Here is a 17,965-nt window from a genome sequence, read left to right as displayed (position 1 = left end):
CATGTGGCCACTGGGTAAACGGATCAGGGGGGTTCCAAACCAAAGGCTGTCGAAGCCGCTCCTCTAATGCAACTGGAGCTATTTGTCTGAGGGTGGGCCTAAGGTGCTCCCAAGCACGAAGTAAGCTGGTTGCAAATCTATCCTCAAAAGCCAGGCTAAAACCACGGGCTCGCATCTCTGTGAAGATCCATCTAGTACTCTGCAGCCAAGGACCCCCAAGACTCGGAATGCGGGCTAAAATCCGGGCCAACAGGAAATTCTTCCAGGGCTCACCACTGAGAAGGAGGTCTCTAACAATCAACTTGCCCAGCAGGTGCGGGTTTGAATAGCCGGGTCAATGAGGCCTAGCCCCCCTCTGCGACAAGGCTGAATAATCACTCTCCATGCCACCTTGGCTCTGGCTGGCCCCCCATCACTTCCGGCCCATAAGAAATTCCGGATCAATCGCTGTACCTGGCCAATACATGCCCGAGAAAAGGCCCAACACGAAGCGATGCACCACATGGTGGAAAGAAATACGTGGTCTACCTGCTAGGGAGAGCCTCACCGAGCTCCAATATAGAACCTTCTTCCGAATACTCAAAAGAAGCAGGGCGAGCTGCTGCTTAGGAGAGATATCAATGCCAACCTGGCAACCGAGATATCGAACTGGAGTGCCTCTCAGAATCCACTGGAAATCCTCAACTGGTCGCCAAGTCGGGGTGGGTGCTGATCCTACCCAAAAACCACAACTTGTGCCAGTTGATTTGTGCTCTTGATGCGCGGTAGAAAACCTCGATCACCTCCGCAAATCTCTGTAGACTCCCCACATCTCCTGCAGGCTGCAAGGAAAGTTGTTGTGTCGTCTGCAAACTCTGAGTCCAGCAGCTCCTCCTGCATGCAGAGGGGAAGACGCAATCCCTGAAGCCCGGTCTCCTGGGCGGAGAGAAAACTACTCATGGCCTCGATGACGAATAGGAAGAGGTAAGGTGCTAAAGGACAGCCTTGTCTAACCGAGTGGGAGAGGGGGAATTTGTCGCCATGCGCTCCCTGAATGAGAACTTGGCTGTGTGAGGCTGAGTAAAGTCTTGAGACTCCACGAATCCACTCCATGGGGAATCCCATCCGGCTCATAGTGCCCTCCAGAAAGCTCCAATCCACCCTATCATGAGCTTTCTCAAAGTCTAGGAGTAGCACAATGAGGTCCTGCTGCTGCATCCTGGCCGAAGTTGTCGCCTCCCAGAAGGTAAAGATGTTGTCCAGAATGCTCCAATCTTGAACAAAGCCGGTCTTAGTGTTGTGGATCAAGTCTGGGAGAAAATGCTGAAGTCTCTTGCTAATGGCCTTGGCCAAGATCTTATAGGCTGTCCCTAAAAGAGTGATGGGTCTCCACTGTCGGATCTCCAATTTGTCACCACCCTCCTTGGGAATCAAGTGAATCAAGCCCTCTGAGACCCTCTTTGGCATGGCACCTGTGATCATAATCTCATTGAAGGCAGCACAAAAGCCACCTTCCACGAGGTCCCAATGGTGAAGAAAGGAGACTGGGAGCCCGTCCGCCCCCGAGCATTTGCCCCTGGGAAGTGCCATCAATGCCTCTGCCAACTCCTCAGTAGTAAATGGTGTCGACATGGTAAAAAAATGTGACATGTGAGGGATGAGGACCGTAGTAATCACAACCTTAGTCTACACTTAACTGCACTTAATGATGTTTAAGAGACAAACAGATAGACAAGTATGTGTCAATGCAGTGCAGCTATATTAAATGAATGAATGCGGTTACAATGAAGATCCAAATGGATCTATGCTGCTGAATATGCTGACTATGTGCTGGGAATGCGGGCTGAACTGCTGTCCACTCTTTCCCTTATCTCCTGGAAAGGAAACACTGAAGGGAGACTTTGGAACAGAAGCTGAATGCTGAGGGGATAATGAAAACGCAGACCTGACTGCTGAATATGGACTGTATGCTGCTGCGTTTTGCTGAAGATGATGGCTGAACTGATGCGTTAACTGTAGATGATGCTGAAGATGATGCGTTAACTGTGGATGATGCTGAGGATGATGCGTTAGATGTACCTGATGCTGATGATGTTATGCTGAAACGCCAGATGATCCTGAGGAGGATGCGCTTCACTGATGAGCCCCTGATGACTGAGTGGCTGATCAACTACTGAATGGAGAGGCGCCTGTATTTATATGGGTGCATGCTGCTGGTCGGCCAGGTGGACTGCAGTCGGCCAGTGCATAACTCCCATAAAATACCAATATACCAATATACCAGTCGGCTGCCTCATAAAATGCCTAAAAATGCCTGATAAATGCTGGTAAAAATACCTGATGAATCTGAGATGCTAATATGATACCATAATGATGGCATGTCACTGTACACCTGACTGGTGTGCACGTGACATTCCCCGCTGCTAAACTGTTGCTGGGTGATAATCCTGGCAACCTTCGACTCTACTGCGATCCTTCTCCTCCGAACCACTGCCCCCTTCTGTCTTCTGATGGGACTGAGGCCGTCTGCAGGAGTAAAAATCCTTGAGCCAAGACGCTATGTACTGTGGGAACTTGAATGGCAACTACCTGAGTCACCCCTGACCTGTTCCTGGAAACCTTTCACCTACCATCTCCGTCGTACCTGAAGCTCTGAACCTCCTGAGGCGAATGTTGGAGCAAACTTCCGTCTTCTGTGGAAGAGAAACTCCCTGCTGCCAGTTGAAGCCAAAACTTATGTGCTCCTTTGATGATGGATGTCCTTCTTCCCTGAGAGTTCATGGGTAACATGTATGCAAGACTGACTGCTAAGATGACTGCTAGGATGACTGCTATGCAAACCATGTGCAACCCTATATGCTGTGCAAGAATGCAGATGAATGGGTTACTGATGCAGACCTAAGGGAAAATCCCTAAGGGTGGCTTGCAAAATTTTCAGAACTGGGTTTAACTGTGCGGAAGCGATAAAAATGATGACTGACTGCATGACTGATGGAATGAACATGCTCTAAGGCTGGCTACCCTGTGACGCTCTGATACCAATGTGACATGTGAGGGATGAGGACCGTAGTAATCACAACCTTAGTCTACACTTAACTGCACTTAATGATGTTTAAGAGACAAACAGATAGACAAGTATGTGTCAATGCAGTGCAGCTATATTAAATGAATGAATGCGGTTACAATGAAGATCCAAATGGATCTATGCTGCTGAATATGCTGACTATGTGCTGGGAATGCGGGCTGAACTGCTGTCCACTCTTTCCCTTATCTCCTGGAAAGGAAACACTGAAGGGAGACTTTGGAACAGAAGCTGAATGCTGAGGGGATAATGAAAACGCAGACCTGACTGCTGAATATGGACTGTATGCTGCTGCGTTTTGCTGAAGATGATGGCTGAACTGATGCGTTAACTGTAGATGATGCTGAAGATGATGCGTTAACTGTGGATGATGCTGAGGATGATGCGTTAGATGTACCTGATGCTGATGATGTTATGCTGAAACGCCAGATGATCCTGAGGAGGATGCGCTTCACTGATGAGCCCCTGATGACTGAGTGGCTGATCAACTACTGAATGGAGAGGCGCCTGTATTTATATGGGTGCATGCTGCTGGTCGGCCAGGTGGACTGCAGTCGGCCAGTGCATAACTCCCATAAAATACCAATATACCAATATACCAGTCGGCTGCCTCATAAAATGCCTAAAAATGCCTGATAAATGCTGGTAAAAATACCTGATGAATCTGAGATGCTAATATGATACCATAATGATGCCATGTCACTGTACACCTGACTGGTGTGCACGTGACAAAAAATGAAGTGCTTGCCAAAATACCAATCATACCTCCTCGGCTAAAAGCCCACTCATCAACATAAAATCTGTCAAGTCTAGAGAGATTGGGGCCGGTGCTCCTCCTGTCGGATCTCGTGAAGCAAAGGCTCCAAGGGCTACGCCCAAACTTTGTAAGATGCGAAGGGTCCTGTCCCCCGACTGCAAGAATCATCTCCTCCCAAGCTAAGTACTCTGCTCCTGAGACTGTGGCCGTGCCACCTCCAAGTCTGTCCTCTGTTGCCTCTATCATGTTAAAGTCACCGCCCAAGCACCAAAAGTTAGCCTGAGGGAGGGGCTGTCGTACTGAGCTCCAAAAGAGGGCTCTACTTGCAGCAGCGTTCGGAGCGTAAATGTTGAGGAAGGCAATGCTATCCTCTCCAATAGTAATGGTAATCCGCTATGCACGCCCCAGGACAATGACCCCTGAGCCAGTCATTGCCGGCAGCAGCTGCTCGTTGACAAATATACACACCCCTCCCTACGTCCCTGAGGGGCCGAAAGATGGGGACCAGACAGTGTGACTTCTACCTAGAAGAAGATGCGGGTGCGCTCCTCTGAGAGATGATGCTTCTGGAGAAAAAGAATGTCTATGGGTGCCCCCACTACGGCCCTCGGAAGCTCACCAGGTAGGGCTTCTCGTCTATGAAAGCACTGAGGTCCCCCTAAACCCTGAATGTTCCATGAAACATTCCGCATATCAATCTCGGTGTGATGCGGCACGAGTGGAACTACCCTCCACTCGAAGTGTCTTGGGCGAGGGTTTAGACAAGGAATAATCACAATCCCTGTGGGGGCAAAGGCGCTAGGTGGGCACTAATCCTGTCCTCCATGTGACGCCACTCGGTATGAGCGCACACATATGTATGATTTGAACTCCATCGATCATAGTAGAGGTATCTGTAAGAGGGGGGGGAGGGAAGAGGTACCGCAACAGAAGTATGCATAAGAAGCAGTACCTCCAAACTGGAAAAAACCATCTCCCCGTCCTAGCCTCGATGGGCTGAACCTCCAAGCTCCATCCGGTGATTATTCAGCCACGACATAGAGGGGGGTTGGCATCATCGACCCTGCTATTCAGAGCCGTGATGTGTTGGGCAAGCTGATTGTTATAGGATGCTAGCTAATGCCTAGAGTGCAGCCACACAATAGCGGGGAGAAGAGAGAGAGACAAGATAATCATCACAAGATTAAGGTGATTGTGGGAGTACAAGATGTAGTGGAAAGCATGAATTCAATATAGAGCTAGGTCCTTTTTATAGGAGAGACCTCATTACATATTCTAAGCATATGCTAGATGTGATGCCACCACATATGCTACATACAAGTCCACAACATATTCTAAGTATGATGCCACCACATATGCCTTTTAAGAGACTATTCCTACACAAGAGACTTGTACATACTAGCGGTTGTTCACACACATTGGAACCGCTTTATTTAAGTCTTACATTCAGTGCTAGTTTACTCAACCACCTAGCAATTGTTTATTCCCACATTAATCACTATTAATATTTAACATTCCATCCCATAGTGATAATGTGGCTAGAAAGCCCAGTCATCTTGGACTAGGTTTACTGTATCTTTTGGCTGTTGCGTCTTGTCGTCGGAGGTAGAGGAAGTAGAGTTTGCATAGTCTTCATCAGCTTTCAGCTTTGCAAGCCTCTTCCGACACTCTTCGATGTAGTGCCGTGGCTTGTGGCAATAGTGTCACTTTCCTTTCTTTGTCTTCGTGTCACCCTGTGAAGGAGTCCACTTTGCCTTTGTCCTTGGAGAAGCAAGCTAGGTCTCATTTGCTTGCATCACCCCTGGATCTGTTCTTCCTTGTTTGTTCCTCTTGGAGAAGTAATCCAACTAGACTTCACAGGCATCCCTTGGACAGGTGCATTGTATGAGCCGGAACTTTCTATGGGCAGGGACAGATTGCTGACCTGCTTCAGGCCAAAGTGGAATGGAGGGTGATTATCCAACCTGGTGCTCATGGATACCATGTGGTAGATTACTTCTTGTTGGTCATTCTCCGGGGCATCCCTTGGACAGATGCATTGTCTAAGCAGAAACTTTCTATGGGCAGGGACAGATGGCTGACCTGCTTCAGGCCAAAGTGGAATGGAGGGTGATTATCCAGCATCGTCATTAGGGCGGTCTTGGCATCATTGATCCAGCTATTCAAAGCAGAGTCCTGTTGGGCAAGCTGGTTGTGAGAGGTCTTCAGCCAAGTGGGGAGCCTTGGAAGGCTTTTCTTCTTTCATGGATTTCGGCCTGCACCCCCTCTATTGGTGACCCTTGAACCCCTAGTGTGTGATTGATCTTCATGGAGGCCCGTTCGGTAGTCTCAGTTCCTTTTTCGAGGACCGTTTTGCAGCGAGTTTGATGAGAGCTTGGGGCCACCTCAAGCCTGCCCTCTGTGAGTTGGCCCCACCTACAGCTGAGGAGAGACACTGCCACTCCTCCTTGATGATAAGGAACCCCCTCTTCAGGTTGCTCAGTGGCCACCCCCTAGGTACTCAATCTCACATTGCTTGGGGCCCCCTCTGGACGGGTCTAGCTCAGTCTTTGGGAGAGTGGGCTAGTTTTCGGAGGCTCCTGCCAGAGACACATGACAGGTGCCTCACGGTGATCAGGGGCAGAGACCTCATTACCCTCAACATCTATTTAGCCATCCCTCCTGACTGGGACACCTCCCTTGACGATCCTACCCCTTGTGGCTCAGAGCCTTCACTCGCCATGATATCCCCCTAGCAGTCCTTGGCTTAGATGAGGGACGAAGGGTTATATTTCCAATAGGTCCTCAGGGCCCCTTGGCAGAGGATTTCAGCGGTGGCTCACTTCAGTGGGTGAGGATGAATCCGGCCAAGGTGGCCCGTCATAATTCTTGGCGGTTTTGTCTTTGGGAAAACTAACCATTTGCTTACGCGTGTTCAGTGGGACCTAGGCGGATGGGAGTGGCAGGACCCCATCAGCCTGGAGATCCTGACCACCCCTTTCTTCCACTTAACAGTGAGGATGGGTCGCACGCTTGAGATGCATGAAATAGACGGCACCCCGGTGGCAACGACCATTGCGCCTCACAGGGCATTTCACCCCAATTTTTGGAAGCAACTGTGGTAGCCAAGGCAGATCACACTCTTCATATGGCAGTTAGCCCACCACCGTCTCGCCGTCGACACCTATTGGTGGTAGGCCGGCACATTGTGTGCAGTGCAGCCAAGTCGAGCGGCACTGCTTTTGGGATTGCTCCAAAGCACAACAGGTATGGCAGAGGATTCTTTGTCTGTACATGATCGGGAGATCCTGACCAGGTATCATCACATGGGGTGATAGTGATCCGTCCTGCCCTCCACTATGAGGAGGCAGTAGGAGGGCAGGCTCTCTGACTATCGTGCTGCAGGATTGACATAGTTCCAACTCCCAACTTGTTGTCTAAGGCCTGGTCTCCAGAGGCACATGTTAAGAGGTGGGAGATCATCAGCAGCATTGCTGCATGGCATATATGGCGGGCCTGTTGCAGCAAGGCCATCCCCCCCTACCCCCCCCCCCCCCCCGCACCCCAACAGCTGAGTCCAGCAGTGCTATTTGGGCTGATGTCATTCACACCCTCTCCGGCCAATGGGGGAAGCTCCAGGGAGGTTCAGAGCGCATGCATAGGCAGCAAGAGGTTTTTCTTACACACATGGCACCAGGGACCCTTCTTTCTGATCGGGATGGTAGGATCATTTAGCACTACAGGCCGCCTGTTTGTCCGTCCCCCCCCCCCCCCCCCCCCCCCCCCCCCCCCCCCCCCCCCACAAACCGTTGTATTAGGTACTCGCGGTCAGCCATGGGGGGACTATCCACCTTCACCTCATTTGAGGGTTCTGATCTAGTACATGTAGATTATGGCTGTTTGATTGTAACTAATAGAAGGATCTTTTCTCCCAGAAAAAAATAGAAACGGAAGTATTCAGGCCTGAGCAAAGGGGTTTTTTCCTTGTCGGTTCGGTGGGGCTTTTCTCCCCGTTGGTTGTTGGGGGGCGGGGGGGGACAGAGAGGTAGAAAGCAGAGAGAATTGAAGAAATTCTGAGCTTTTTTAATGGTAATGTGTACAGGATTCTCTGAAGGCTCTTCAAAAGAAGCATCAGCGGACGGTATATAGACTAACTTTGGTGAAAGGATGGAACACAGAAGAGCTTGAAGGATATGCAGATCTTTTAAAAGTGGGTGAACCGGACTTTTTGGAGATCAAGGGAGTAACCTATTGTGGCTCGTAAGTGCTTCTCCTCTCTGTGTGTGTGTATATCAACATGGGTGTTTTCATAAAATTTTGAAAGTATGGCTCTTGATTCACAGGTCAAATACGTCCACCTTAACAATGGAAAATATTCCATGGCATGAAGATGTGAAGGCCTTTGCGGAGGCCCTTGCTACAAGGAGCAATGGAAAATACGAGCTTGCTTGTGAACATGCACATTCTTGTTGTGTGCTTTTGGCGAATGTAGGAAAGTTCAAGTTGGGAGGCTTCTGGTATACATGGATAGACTATGAAAAATTCCATGATTTGGTATAGTAGTCCTTAAACCTCTAATGTTTTCTTCTCTCTCTCTCTGTCTCTCCACCCAAATGACCTATTGTTTAACTTGAATAACATGCCATTGTTATGTTAAGATCCTTATAATTGTTATCTTACATTTAATGATGCACAATACTGTCTATCTTGATTCTTGGCAGGTTGCTGCTGGCACTCCCTTTAGCAGTGAAGATTATATGGCTCCTACTCCTGAGTGGGCTGTGTATGGGTCTACTGAAGGTGGGTTTGATCCTAAAGAAGTGCGCGTGAGGAAGGAGCGCAGGCATGGCGTTTCAAAGCCTGATTCTGGGGGCTGTACTTGAAGAATGTGATCAACTGGATCAATCACACAGATGTTTCTCCACAGATGGTAAGAAAAAGCTTCATGCAGCACCTTCTTGAAGAGCATATCCCAAATGAATCGAGTAAGCTCTCTAGAATGATGTATAAAGGTGGCCTCGATGTTTTTTAGGATTCAGGAATCACTCTTTTGGTGCTAAAGTAAGGTCTGTGGGTGAAGAGTGTATGAAGCATCTAGATCTAGCATTTAGGTTACTAGTAAGTAGGATGGAGATATGATGGGATTTCTTTAGGAGCTGTTTCCAGCTTTTTCCTGAGCATGCAGATGTTACCTGGATTACCAGTTCACATCTGCACAAAAGCTACTGTGGTAAGTCTTCCTTTTCATGCTCAGAGAGGCAATCGAAAGCACAAATTCATATGCACGATTGCTAAAATACCTGCACTCAGTAAAGGTTCTCACAATATGGAGCAAACGCACTCATGAGTGAAAACCAGCAAATAAAGCAATCAAAAGGGAGAATCGCGTGAGGATTCATCCAAGGGAAGAGATTTGAAGTTAGAGAACCTTTTTTGTCGAGAGGAACCCCTCTTCCTTGTTACATATATTACCAGGTGCTATGTTCTGCTCCTTTTTGGGTCCTGTTTCCAGGTGTTTCTTATTTTCAGTGATAGATCTAGGTCTTCAGAGACTGATATTGTTGGGTGTGCCTTTGATTTTAGATAGCCTTAATGAAGTCTTTCTTGTCAGAGGAAATGCCCAGTCATTCAAAAGCACTACTACTTAGCATTGGGTTGTCATGATTAAATGAATTGCTTACGTGGAGTCATGCTTCAATTTTTGATTGTCCATTTATGAGTAAGGAGTGACCCTTTCAGCTTGTTCCATGATGTGATGAACGGCAACTAGTTTAAGGAAAGTCAATTTAGCATAAAGCAGATTTTGGCGAAGGCACGTTCTCTATTATATTTCTGTCTTACAATGCTTTATGTTCCACACTTTGTATGATGCCTTAATACTCTGGTTATCCTTTTGTTGCACAGAAAAAAATCTTATAATTATGCTTGTTTATTGGCTTTGCATTGTGTTATTGTGCTTATGTATTGATCTTAACAGCACCAGTAAATGGTGATTCTTGATGCAATAATAATCCTTGAAAGTAGTTTTTAATTGTGCAAAATCATGCGTTTAAACCGCTGGCCTCAAGCATTGCAGTGTGTCTTGAAATAACAACTAGGGTGCACTCGAAGGGCTCATCCCCACCTAGAGCTGACATCAACAAGCTAGGGTGGTTATCCATGTTAGTAACCTATATTTTTTGGGTAAGTTACCAGCTCATGATAGGCTAGGCTATTTTTGTCAAAGCAAACCAATAGAACAGAACATATCGGCCTTAACCAGTAGAACAAAACATATGGGCCTTGACCTGTATCAAGGGCTAGGGAGGAATGCTCACTCATGCAAGGCTTTAAAGGTTCACATGGACTAGAACTGATGGGCCTTGTCCTAAGTCAAGGGATGTGGCTCACTATTTGTCGCCCAAGAAGATGATTGGTGCAAGCCTTGTAGCTTGACATGGACTACTGCTGGCGTAAACCTTGTAGCTTGATATGGACTGCTTTCTGTAAGGATATCCATATGCCAACTCATGCATTTATTGTTTTCAAGCTTTATGCATTCAGTCCCTTAATTCTTTGAGGGTAAGAAGGTACATGGCCAATTAGACTAAAAAATGAAAGCTGATGAATATGGTGTCTGCCTAACCTGTGTGTGTGTGTGTGTGTGTGAGAGAGAGAGAGAGAGAGAGAGAGAGAGAGAGAGAGTGATATCAATGTCTGCAAAACAACAAAGGGTTGATGTGAACAAAAGTGTTTCCATACACGAAGTGATCGGGGACTTGTTTGGACTTCTCTACATAGGTGTTGTTTATGTCATCACAACTCCACCAAAAAGTCATAGGCAGCCTTGTTCAAGAAAATCAATGACTTGGAACATTGGACCAAAGCCATCTTTGAAGAGCGAATGGAACCTCCCTCGTATCTCATAATACACATGGCATTTGAAAGAGTAGTGCTCCTGCTGCTTGACCTCTGGAGTGGAGCAGAGTCTACAAATCATGTCCTCCTTGGCAATGCCCTTTACTCTCACACGATCAAATGACACAACACCACCCTTCTCTCTCCTAGTCTCTATTCTTAGGCGATTGAAAGAGCCTCAAATTTGTTCAATCACTATTTCAATGGTATGGGGCGTGTGTAAAGATGAACTAACTTTGGATAAAGCTATCATTTGTAATCCCTAAAAAATGTTTTGGAAAATTTCAAAGAGGATAATGTGAGTCTGTACATGAAATGATTATTGTCTTGCCTAGCAAGGAGTAAAAACCATGTTGTGATGGAAGGGTGGTAGACGGTTGGTTCGTTTGAAATCCATGTGAGAGGAACCATTGTGTAATTTTGGCATACCACCATCAAGAAAAATATGCACTCAAAGCAATGCCCTCTAAGAAACAAGGTAGAAAGTTAAGAAGTTCACATATTTTAGAATTTTAAATGATTTATTATACCATCAGAGGTAACTTCAAACTTGTACTGGATGGTTAATTTAGATTTCACTCTTAAACATCTTTGAAGGGGGTTTTCTTGCAGAATGGAAGATCAAGCATCCATTTATCCTTGTGATGCTTGTGGTATTTGGTCTTAGTGTTTGATAGAGACATGAAGTCTAATATTAGATGCTTAGTGAAGTGGCAATTGCTTTTAGGGAATCTACCTAGTATAGATCTACAAGATCTCTGTGTCAATGGCCTTAAGACTTTATTGCTTAGGTAACGTGAGAGCTCTTTGTGAGTGTACATATACATGTACTTTCTACTTTTTTGATTAAGGGGCCTTAGTGGAAAGCTTATACTTGTGTCATGCTTGTCTCCATGCTTTATCTTTGAGTCTTCTTAGCATGATTAGAGTGATTAGTATCTTGATTAACTTTTATCCTTGCGATTACGATTTTGTTGCTAGCTCATTGAGTGTGCTTTTATCTTGTGTTTGATTTGTGCTCTTTGAGAGCTTAGTGTCATTTTTTAACGTGGTATTAAAACTTAGAACTTTATCTTCTGTTCAATTCATGCTCTTTGAGAGATTAGTGCCATTTTTTTAACATTGTACCATAGCTTATAAATCTTCTTTCAGATGCATGAGTGAATTTCTGCATTGAGTTATACTTCTTTGCGAGCTTTCAATCTTTGTAGAATTTAGATTTTCAGTTCATCTCATTTTTTAGTGGCACAATGAAGAGGGGGGTTTTTGTGTCGTGAAAAATAGAAAGGCTGCCACCTGAATGTAAGTTGAAAGCGAGGGAAAGGAAGAGCGTTTCTGTGTAAAGGTGAGATAGTTGTTTGTGTGTGTGTGTGTGTGTGTGTGTGTGTGAGAGAGAGAGAGAGAGAGAGAGAGAGAGAGAGAGAGAGTTCTCTATGTGATCTAATGAGCTGTGAGCAACACTACAACAACAACAGTCTTTAGAGAAGAAGGCAATTGCGACTTCTATGTGGGGGATCTACCAGTGGCCAGGTTTGATTTGTAGCAGTAAGCAGCAGCACCCTTCCCTGTCAATCCAAAACAGAAACAGTGCTTGTGTCAGGTAGGCCACATGCGTGTGGCCCTTCTATCTGTAATGGGTTAATCGTGACAGCAAACTGTCCTAGACTCCTAGTGCGCTAAAAGAAAGGGGTCACTTGTGGAATAAGGTTTAACAAAAACCTTTGTAATGTAAAGTTAAAAACCTTTGTGGGTATTTTTTTAGGTTATATCCTAAGTTAATACCTTAGTGAAAATTGCAATGGGGGAGGAGGAATATACATGGCCACACACCATATATATCATCTTTGTGAGGTTTGTTTTGAGAGTGTGTAGATGGGTGTGAGTCTCTCATCTTCATTGGTATCATGTCTACACTTGCATCAAGTGTATGTGGTATCATGTCTACACTTGCATCAAGTGTATCGATACAGAGATTTCAGTGGGGCCTCATCATCTACTTTGTGAAATCTTTCTTGTTTTGCAATTTTTTTGTGATTCAATAGAATAAGACTCTTTATAGGTAGTGGGCATTATAGTTGTGTAAATCCATGGTTGAATGCTTGATCAAAAGAAAGTGTTAAAAAATGGGTGATCAAGAATTCATTTACTTTTGTGATGCTTGTGGTATTTGCCTTTAGTGTTTGTTCATATAGAGACGTGAAGTCTAAGGTTAATTCCCAAAAGGAAAGTGGCAATTAATCTTTGAGGAACTAGGATAGTTCTAGAATGGCTCGATGGCAACTCGATCCTCTCGCTCCTTAGAGGGATGTCTACGCGCTAGGGTAGGCTTATTCACCGCACTAGCCTAGGCCCTCAAAACTAGACACCATCACAATCACTTGCCTCAATCGGCAAACCTCATTCTCCCAATGGTATGAGGGATACCATGGGTCGATCCCGGGCATTTCTAAAAACGCCGCCCAGCTTCACAAGTATGGAAACGGAGTTAGTACATCGAAGCCAGGAGAAAAAAATACATGTACTCTTTCTCTTAAACCATCAATATCAAAATATAACGTCACTTCAAATAGTAACTTCATAGAATTTCTAACATTTTTCAATGGAAAAAACTTAGTGAGAAGTTTTGTGTCGCATTTGTGTAAGGTTTGTTTCCATTATTTCATAAGTCTTCTTTTAAGCTTGATCAGAGTGATGAGTATCTTTATTAAGTTCTTTCTTTGTAGTTAGCATTCTGTTGCTAGTTCATCAATTTATTTCTTACTTGTGTTATTCATGTTCTTTGAAAGCTTAGTGCCAATGTTTTATAATTTTGATACAAAACAAAAAAAACTTAGGTTTTTTCTCCACAATTCTGATGTAAATATAATATTGCCTCTCATTGGTGCAACCTTCATTTGATTTTTTTTAGAAAAGATTTTTTGTGATTCCAAAATATTCAAGTGTACATTATAATCTTGTCGAGCTAGTCATGTGAACAATTCCAATGCAAGCCTAAATTGTAAATGTAATTCAGGTATGTCATTATTTGAAAAAATGCATCAGCCACCAAGGGTATGGTTCTAAATTTTGCAAGAATGGTGGAGATAAGGTCCTAGCAACTAACTCTAAGTCGTGTGAAAATGTATTCACCTATAATCTCTCCATCCATCTCTCTCTAGGTCGCATCCTCAACTAGGAGGGCCATATATCATTGTAGATATCACTTGCACATTAGAAAGCCACCTCTTAGTGGTAGGCTCCTGGACATATGCTCAGAAAGATTTCCTCTCCAAGAAAACTAAAGGAGCATGTTCGTTTGCCAACTGAGCCTAGGCTACCGAGTGCATGGTTGAGCTCGGAATAGTGTAGACAAAAGCCATCCCTTAGTTCTAGGCTCTTGACAATGTGCTTGGAATTGCATGTCCCCTTGCTAAAACTGATCTTAGGCTGTTGGGCCTATGGTTTAGATCGATCAAGTGAAAGTAACTCCAAGATACACATAGGAGTAACAATCTATACATGATCCCTTTCTATTTGTAAAATTTTACTCGGATGTCACCTGGTGTGAGGTATTGAAGATCATGGCCTTGGTCTTACCACTCATAAAATTCCTAGAGTGAAATTAGGTGTATTTGTAGTTCCTCTATTGAATTTAAATATCGATAGTATCTAACTATGGCATGATGTGAACCAATGTGTCAGCTAGTGGGGAGGTTAGTGCCAAGTCTATCAATAAAGTTAGAGATATTATCTCTGTCTAGGCCAAAGAGGTGTGGAGAGAGAAGACATCACTATTTTCCCACAATCACGGTGGTGATATCCGTAGTTTCACAACCTAGTCCTTTAACTCTCCTTGTAGTGATAGACTCATATTCCTTGACTCTAATACTAATGGGCTTGTCATGTGGTGGATTGGAACAATGGTGTTATTATAACAAAATGGCAGAACCTACTTATCAACTAGCAAGAGGGCTAGAGTATCACAAGCACAAATAATATGCTTAGCTTGTGAGTCCTCATAGTCCTTAGCTCTGCTAGGCCATAGTTTTTACATGGCCATACTAATTTTGGATGTAGTCAAGAGGGTGGCTAAGGTGGATTGAGGAGTGTGTGACAAGTTGGGAGGAGTTTAGTTGGGCATGTTGAAACAACTTCTATTCATATGTGTGCCAAGTGGCATGGTTATGATGCAAGTTGTTTTGGTGATTTCCACCATGCTTTAGTACGACATGCAGTCATAAGAGCACTTAACTAAATTCCTTGATTTCATCCAAAAATCCCTCTTCTTTCAACAAGTGAGATGCTATAATATCCTTTGCTCTTATTGGTGCTAGTTTATTTGTCTTATTGCTTTCTATACTTGATATTTAGAAGGATGATTTAACCACTTTGCAAGTTAACATGGTTTCACCTACCCTAGTGTCTTTCCCTCACGGGGCCCCTTTCAGGGGGTGGCGCCACCGTAAGGCGTTTTGCCATCTTACCCACATAACCAAAGTCCGTATTTTGTAAGACGACACTGGACGTGATAAAGCGATCCTACCCTGAGCTTAATGCCAAATAGGGATGTAACCAAATTTGTGTATATACTTGCTTAAGCTAGAACTAGTGGGTCCGAGATTATTTTTAAGTTTTTTCTAGCCTAGAGTGAAGGCTAGTCATTTTGACATTAAATTCTTTTCCTTGCAATAGAAAACTTGTGACCTCTTCCTCTTCCCTATTCCCCCTATCCCCTTGCTTGCGCTCTATTGAATCTTGCTTTCTTGATGGTGATGCTTTCTTAGATAGGTTTGATTGTAGGATCTCAAGGTTCTCCTCGAAGAGGGATTATGTGTCTATTATTTGCAGAGCCCGTGTATATATTGTAGGTGGCATGCATGGGTAGTGGGCAAAAGGTGGGCTCATGTAGAAGCTTCTTCTAGTGAAACTCCAACATTCTACTTTCCTCGACTCTTATTTGTTTGCTTTCTGACTCTTAGACACAGTTTGAGATAGGGAATTGAAGGTTGATGTGTAACAAGGCAAGCTGATAAGGCAGATGTGAATGAGATTGGGTTATCCATGAGAGTGGAAGAATTTTAGGACACCCAATCGGGCCAGTACATTGGTAGACCGCGAATGGTGGATGGTTTTCTAGACATGGTGTTCACTAATTTTATAACACTTGAGCCTTGCATGATAGAGATAAGAAGATAAAGAATGCAAGGGTCTTATTGGCTTGCAAATCTAGCCACTCTTAGTAGAGTAATCCTCTCTTGTGGAGATCTAGGGTCCTCAACCTTACCTTTCTCGTTGTCACTATAAGGAATCCTTGCAAGTAAATGGGGAGCAAAGAGGGAGAGAGCTATGAAAAGCTCAACCTCTACCTTAGTGCCTTGGTGAGTGAAAGCATGGGGGAGGAAGGAAGAGAAAGAGAGAGGGAGAAGAGAACTAGCATTAGCACACCATCACTCACCCACACAATCCTCAAGCAAGTGTGCATCGAAAGAAGAAAGCATACAAGCAAGCATCAATCACAAGAGCAAGAAAGACTCAAACTCAATTGTGAGGATGGGATTATCTTTTCTCATTAGTCAAAATGTCTTATATACAAGACTCATATTTATAATGCTCAATCGCCCAAGTAATGTCTTGGGGCCCAAAACCTATTCTAGGCTAATTTCCTAGGCTAATTATATTCTATTTACATTACACAAGTAAGCTCGATTTTGACTATCTTCTAGCATTACACAAATTGTACGCTTGGAGATTTTCCATAATAATTTACATGAAGCACATTGTGTAGTATAAAAACGTGTGGCTCGAAAATGTTGCCGCTCATTCGGAGTAATGTTAGGCCAATATGGTTAACATAGCTCCCTCCCTAATCACGATTTTGTCCTTAGAATTAGCAGTGAAGCATAATGGGAGTCAACAGTAGAAGCCATTGTATTTCCAGTAAAAGTTAAAGTGGGACTTCATGTACTAGGTGGCGTGGTGGAATTTTTTGTAGGATGTCTAGAAGGCAATTTCAAACATGTCTTCACATTGGCTACAAACATTACTCCGAACGTGCGACAACATTTTCGAGCTATATTGTTTGCACCATGCAAAGCGCTTCATGTAAATGATTATGAAAATCTCTAAGCTTAGTCAAAATTGAGCTTATGATATGTAATGCCGATAGTATTTACTTAGACTAGGAAATTAGCCTAGACTAGACTAGCTTTTAGGCCCTCGGACATCAATTGGGAGATTTGAGAATCGTAAATATGAGTCTTATATATGACATTTTGACTAATGAGAAAAGACATAATTCCATTCTCACAATTGAGTTTGAATCTCTCTTGCTTGCTTGTATGCTTTCTTCTCTTTGCTACATGCTTGCTTGAGGATTGTGTGGGTGAGTGATGGTGTGTTGATGCTAGTTCTCTTCTCCCTCTCTCTTTCTCTTCCCTTCTCCCCCATGCTATTAGTCACCAAGGCATTGAGGTAGAAGTTAAGCTTTCCATATCTCTCTCCCTCTTTACTTTCCACCCATTATAAGGCTTCCATGTGAAAATGGGGAAGATAAGGTTGAGAACCCTAGCTCACCACAAGAGAGGGTTGCTTTACTAAGAGTGGCTAGAGGTGCAAGCTGGTAAGACCCTTGCATTCTTCATCTTCTTCTCTCTATCATGCAAGGCTCAAGTTTTCTCGAATTAATGAACATCTTTGTCACCCCCGCTATTGGGGAAGCACCCTAGCTTAGGACTCCCTTGTTATACTTTGTAATTAAAGTATTCACATACCTCGGTTGGAATGCGAATCCACTTATTGGTATTGTTTAACTCATGTTTGTTGTTTAATTGATTACCTTGGTGCAATGGAGTATGGAGCAACCTTTCAAGCTCAAGTTGCATGTGGACGAGTAAGTATTCTCATTCATTTCCTTTGATTCAATCTCTTTCTTCTTGTATTTGTTAAGTTTTTACGTTTTTACTCATTTGGTACTAATCTTACCAAGAAACCTTGTAGAAATACCATTAGTTTACTGCATTGAGCATGTCATTAGGTAGATTAGGAGTGCATTAATCATCCTATCAAATCAAAAAACCTAAAAAAGCATCATTAGGTAGATCAGGAGTGCGTTAATCATCCTCAAATCAAATAAAAATGCATCATTAGGCTATATTGAGCATGCCATTAGGTAGATTAGGAGTGCATTGCTCATCCTATCAAATCAAAAACCCAAAAAGCATCATTTAGCAAGAATTAGAGGAGAAAACTCTAGATTTTTTGGCCAAAACTGTGAAAACTACTCTCAAGTTTAC

General features: G+C 44.0%; 1 protein-coding gene across 1 annotated transcript in view; it reads left to right on the top strand.

Annotated features, from left to right (window-relative positions):
• LOC147606581 (flavodoxin family protein / radical SAM domain-containing protein) overlaps positions 1 to 9,409 on the top strand; it is a 57,020-nt gene extending 47,611 nt beyond the window's left edge. The window contains exons 6-8 of the mRNA XM_086791863.1: positions 7,900 to 8,057; positions 8,141 to 8,351; positions 8,519 to 9,409. Of these exons, the coding sequence (XP_086647989.1) occupies positions 7,900 to 8,057; positions 8,141 to 8,351; positions 8,519 to 8,680 (531 nt within the window). The 3' untranslated portion in view covers positions 8,681 to 9,409. The remainder of the gene's footprint in view (positions 1 to 7,899; positions 8,058 to 8,140; positions 8,352 to 8,518) is intronic.
• Positions 9,410 to 17,965: the final 8,556 nt, after the last annotated feature.

This window comes from Cibotium barometz, chromosome 57 (assembly GCF_041138505.1).
Source record: "Cibotium barometz isolate CiBa-2024 chromosome 57, ASM4113850v1, whole genome shotgun sequence".
Taxonomy (NCBI): Eukaryota; Viridiplantae; Streptophyta; class Polypodiopsida; order Cyatheales; family Cibotiaceae; genus Cibotium; species Cibotium barometz.
The sequence above is the reverse complement of the archived record's forward strand: the minus strand, read 5'-3'. Positions and strand labels throughout refer to the sequence as shown.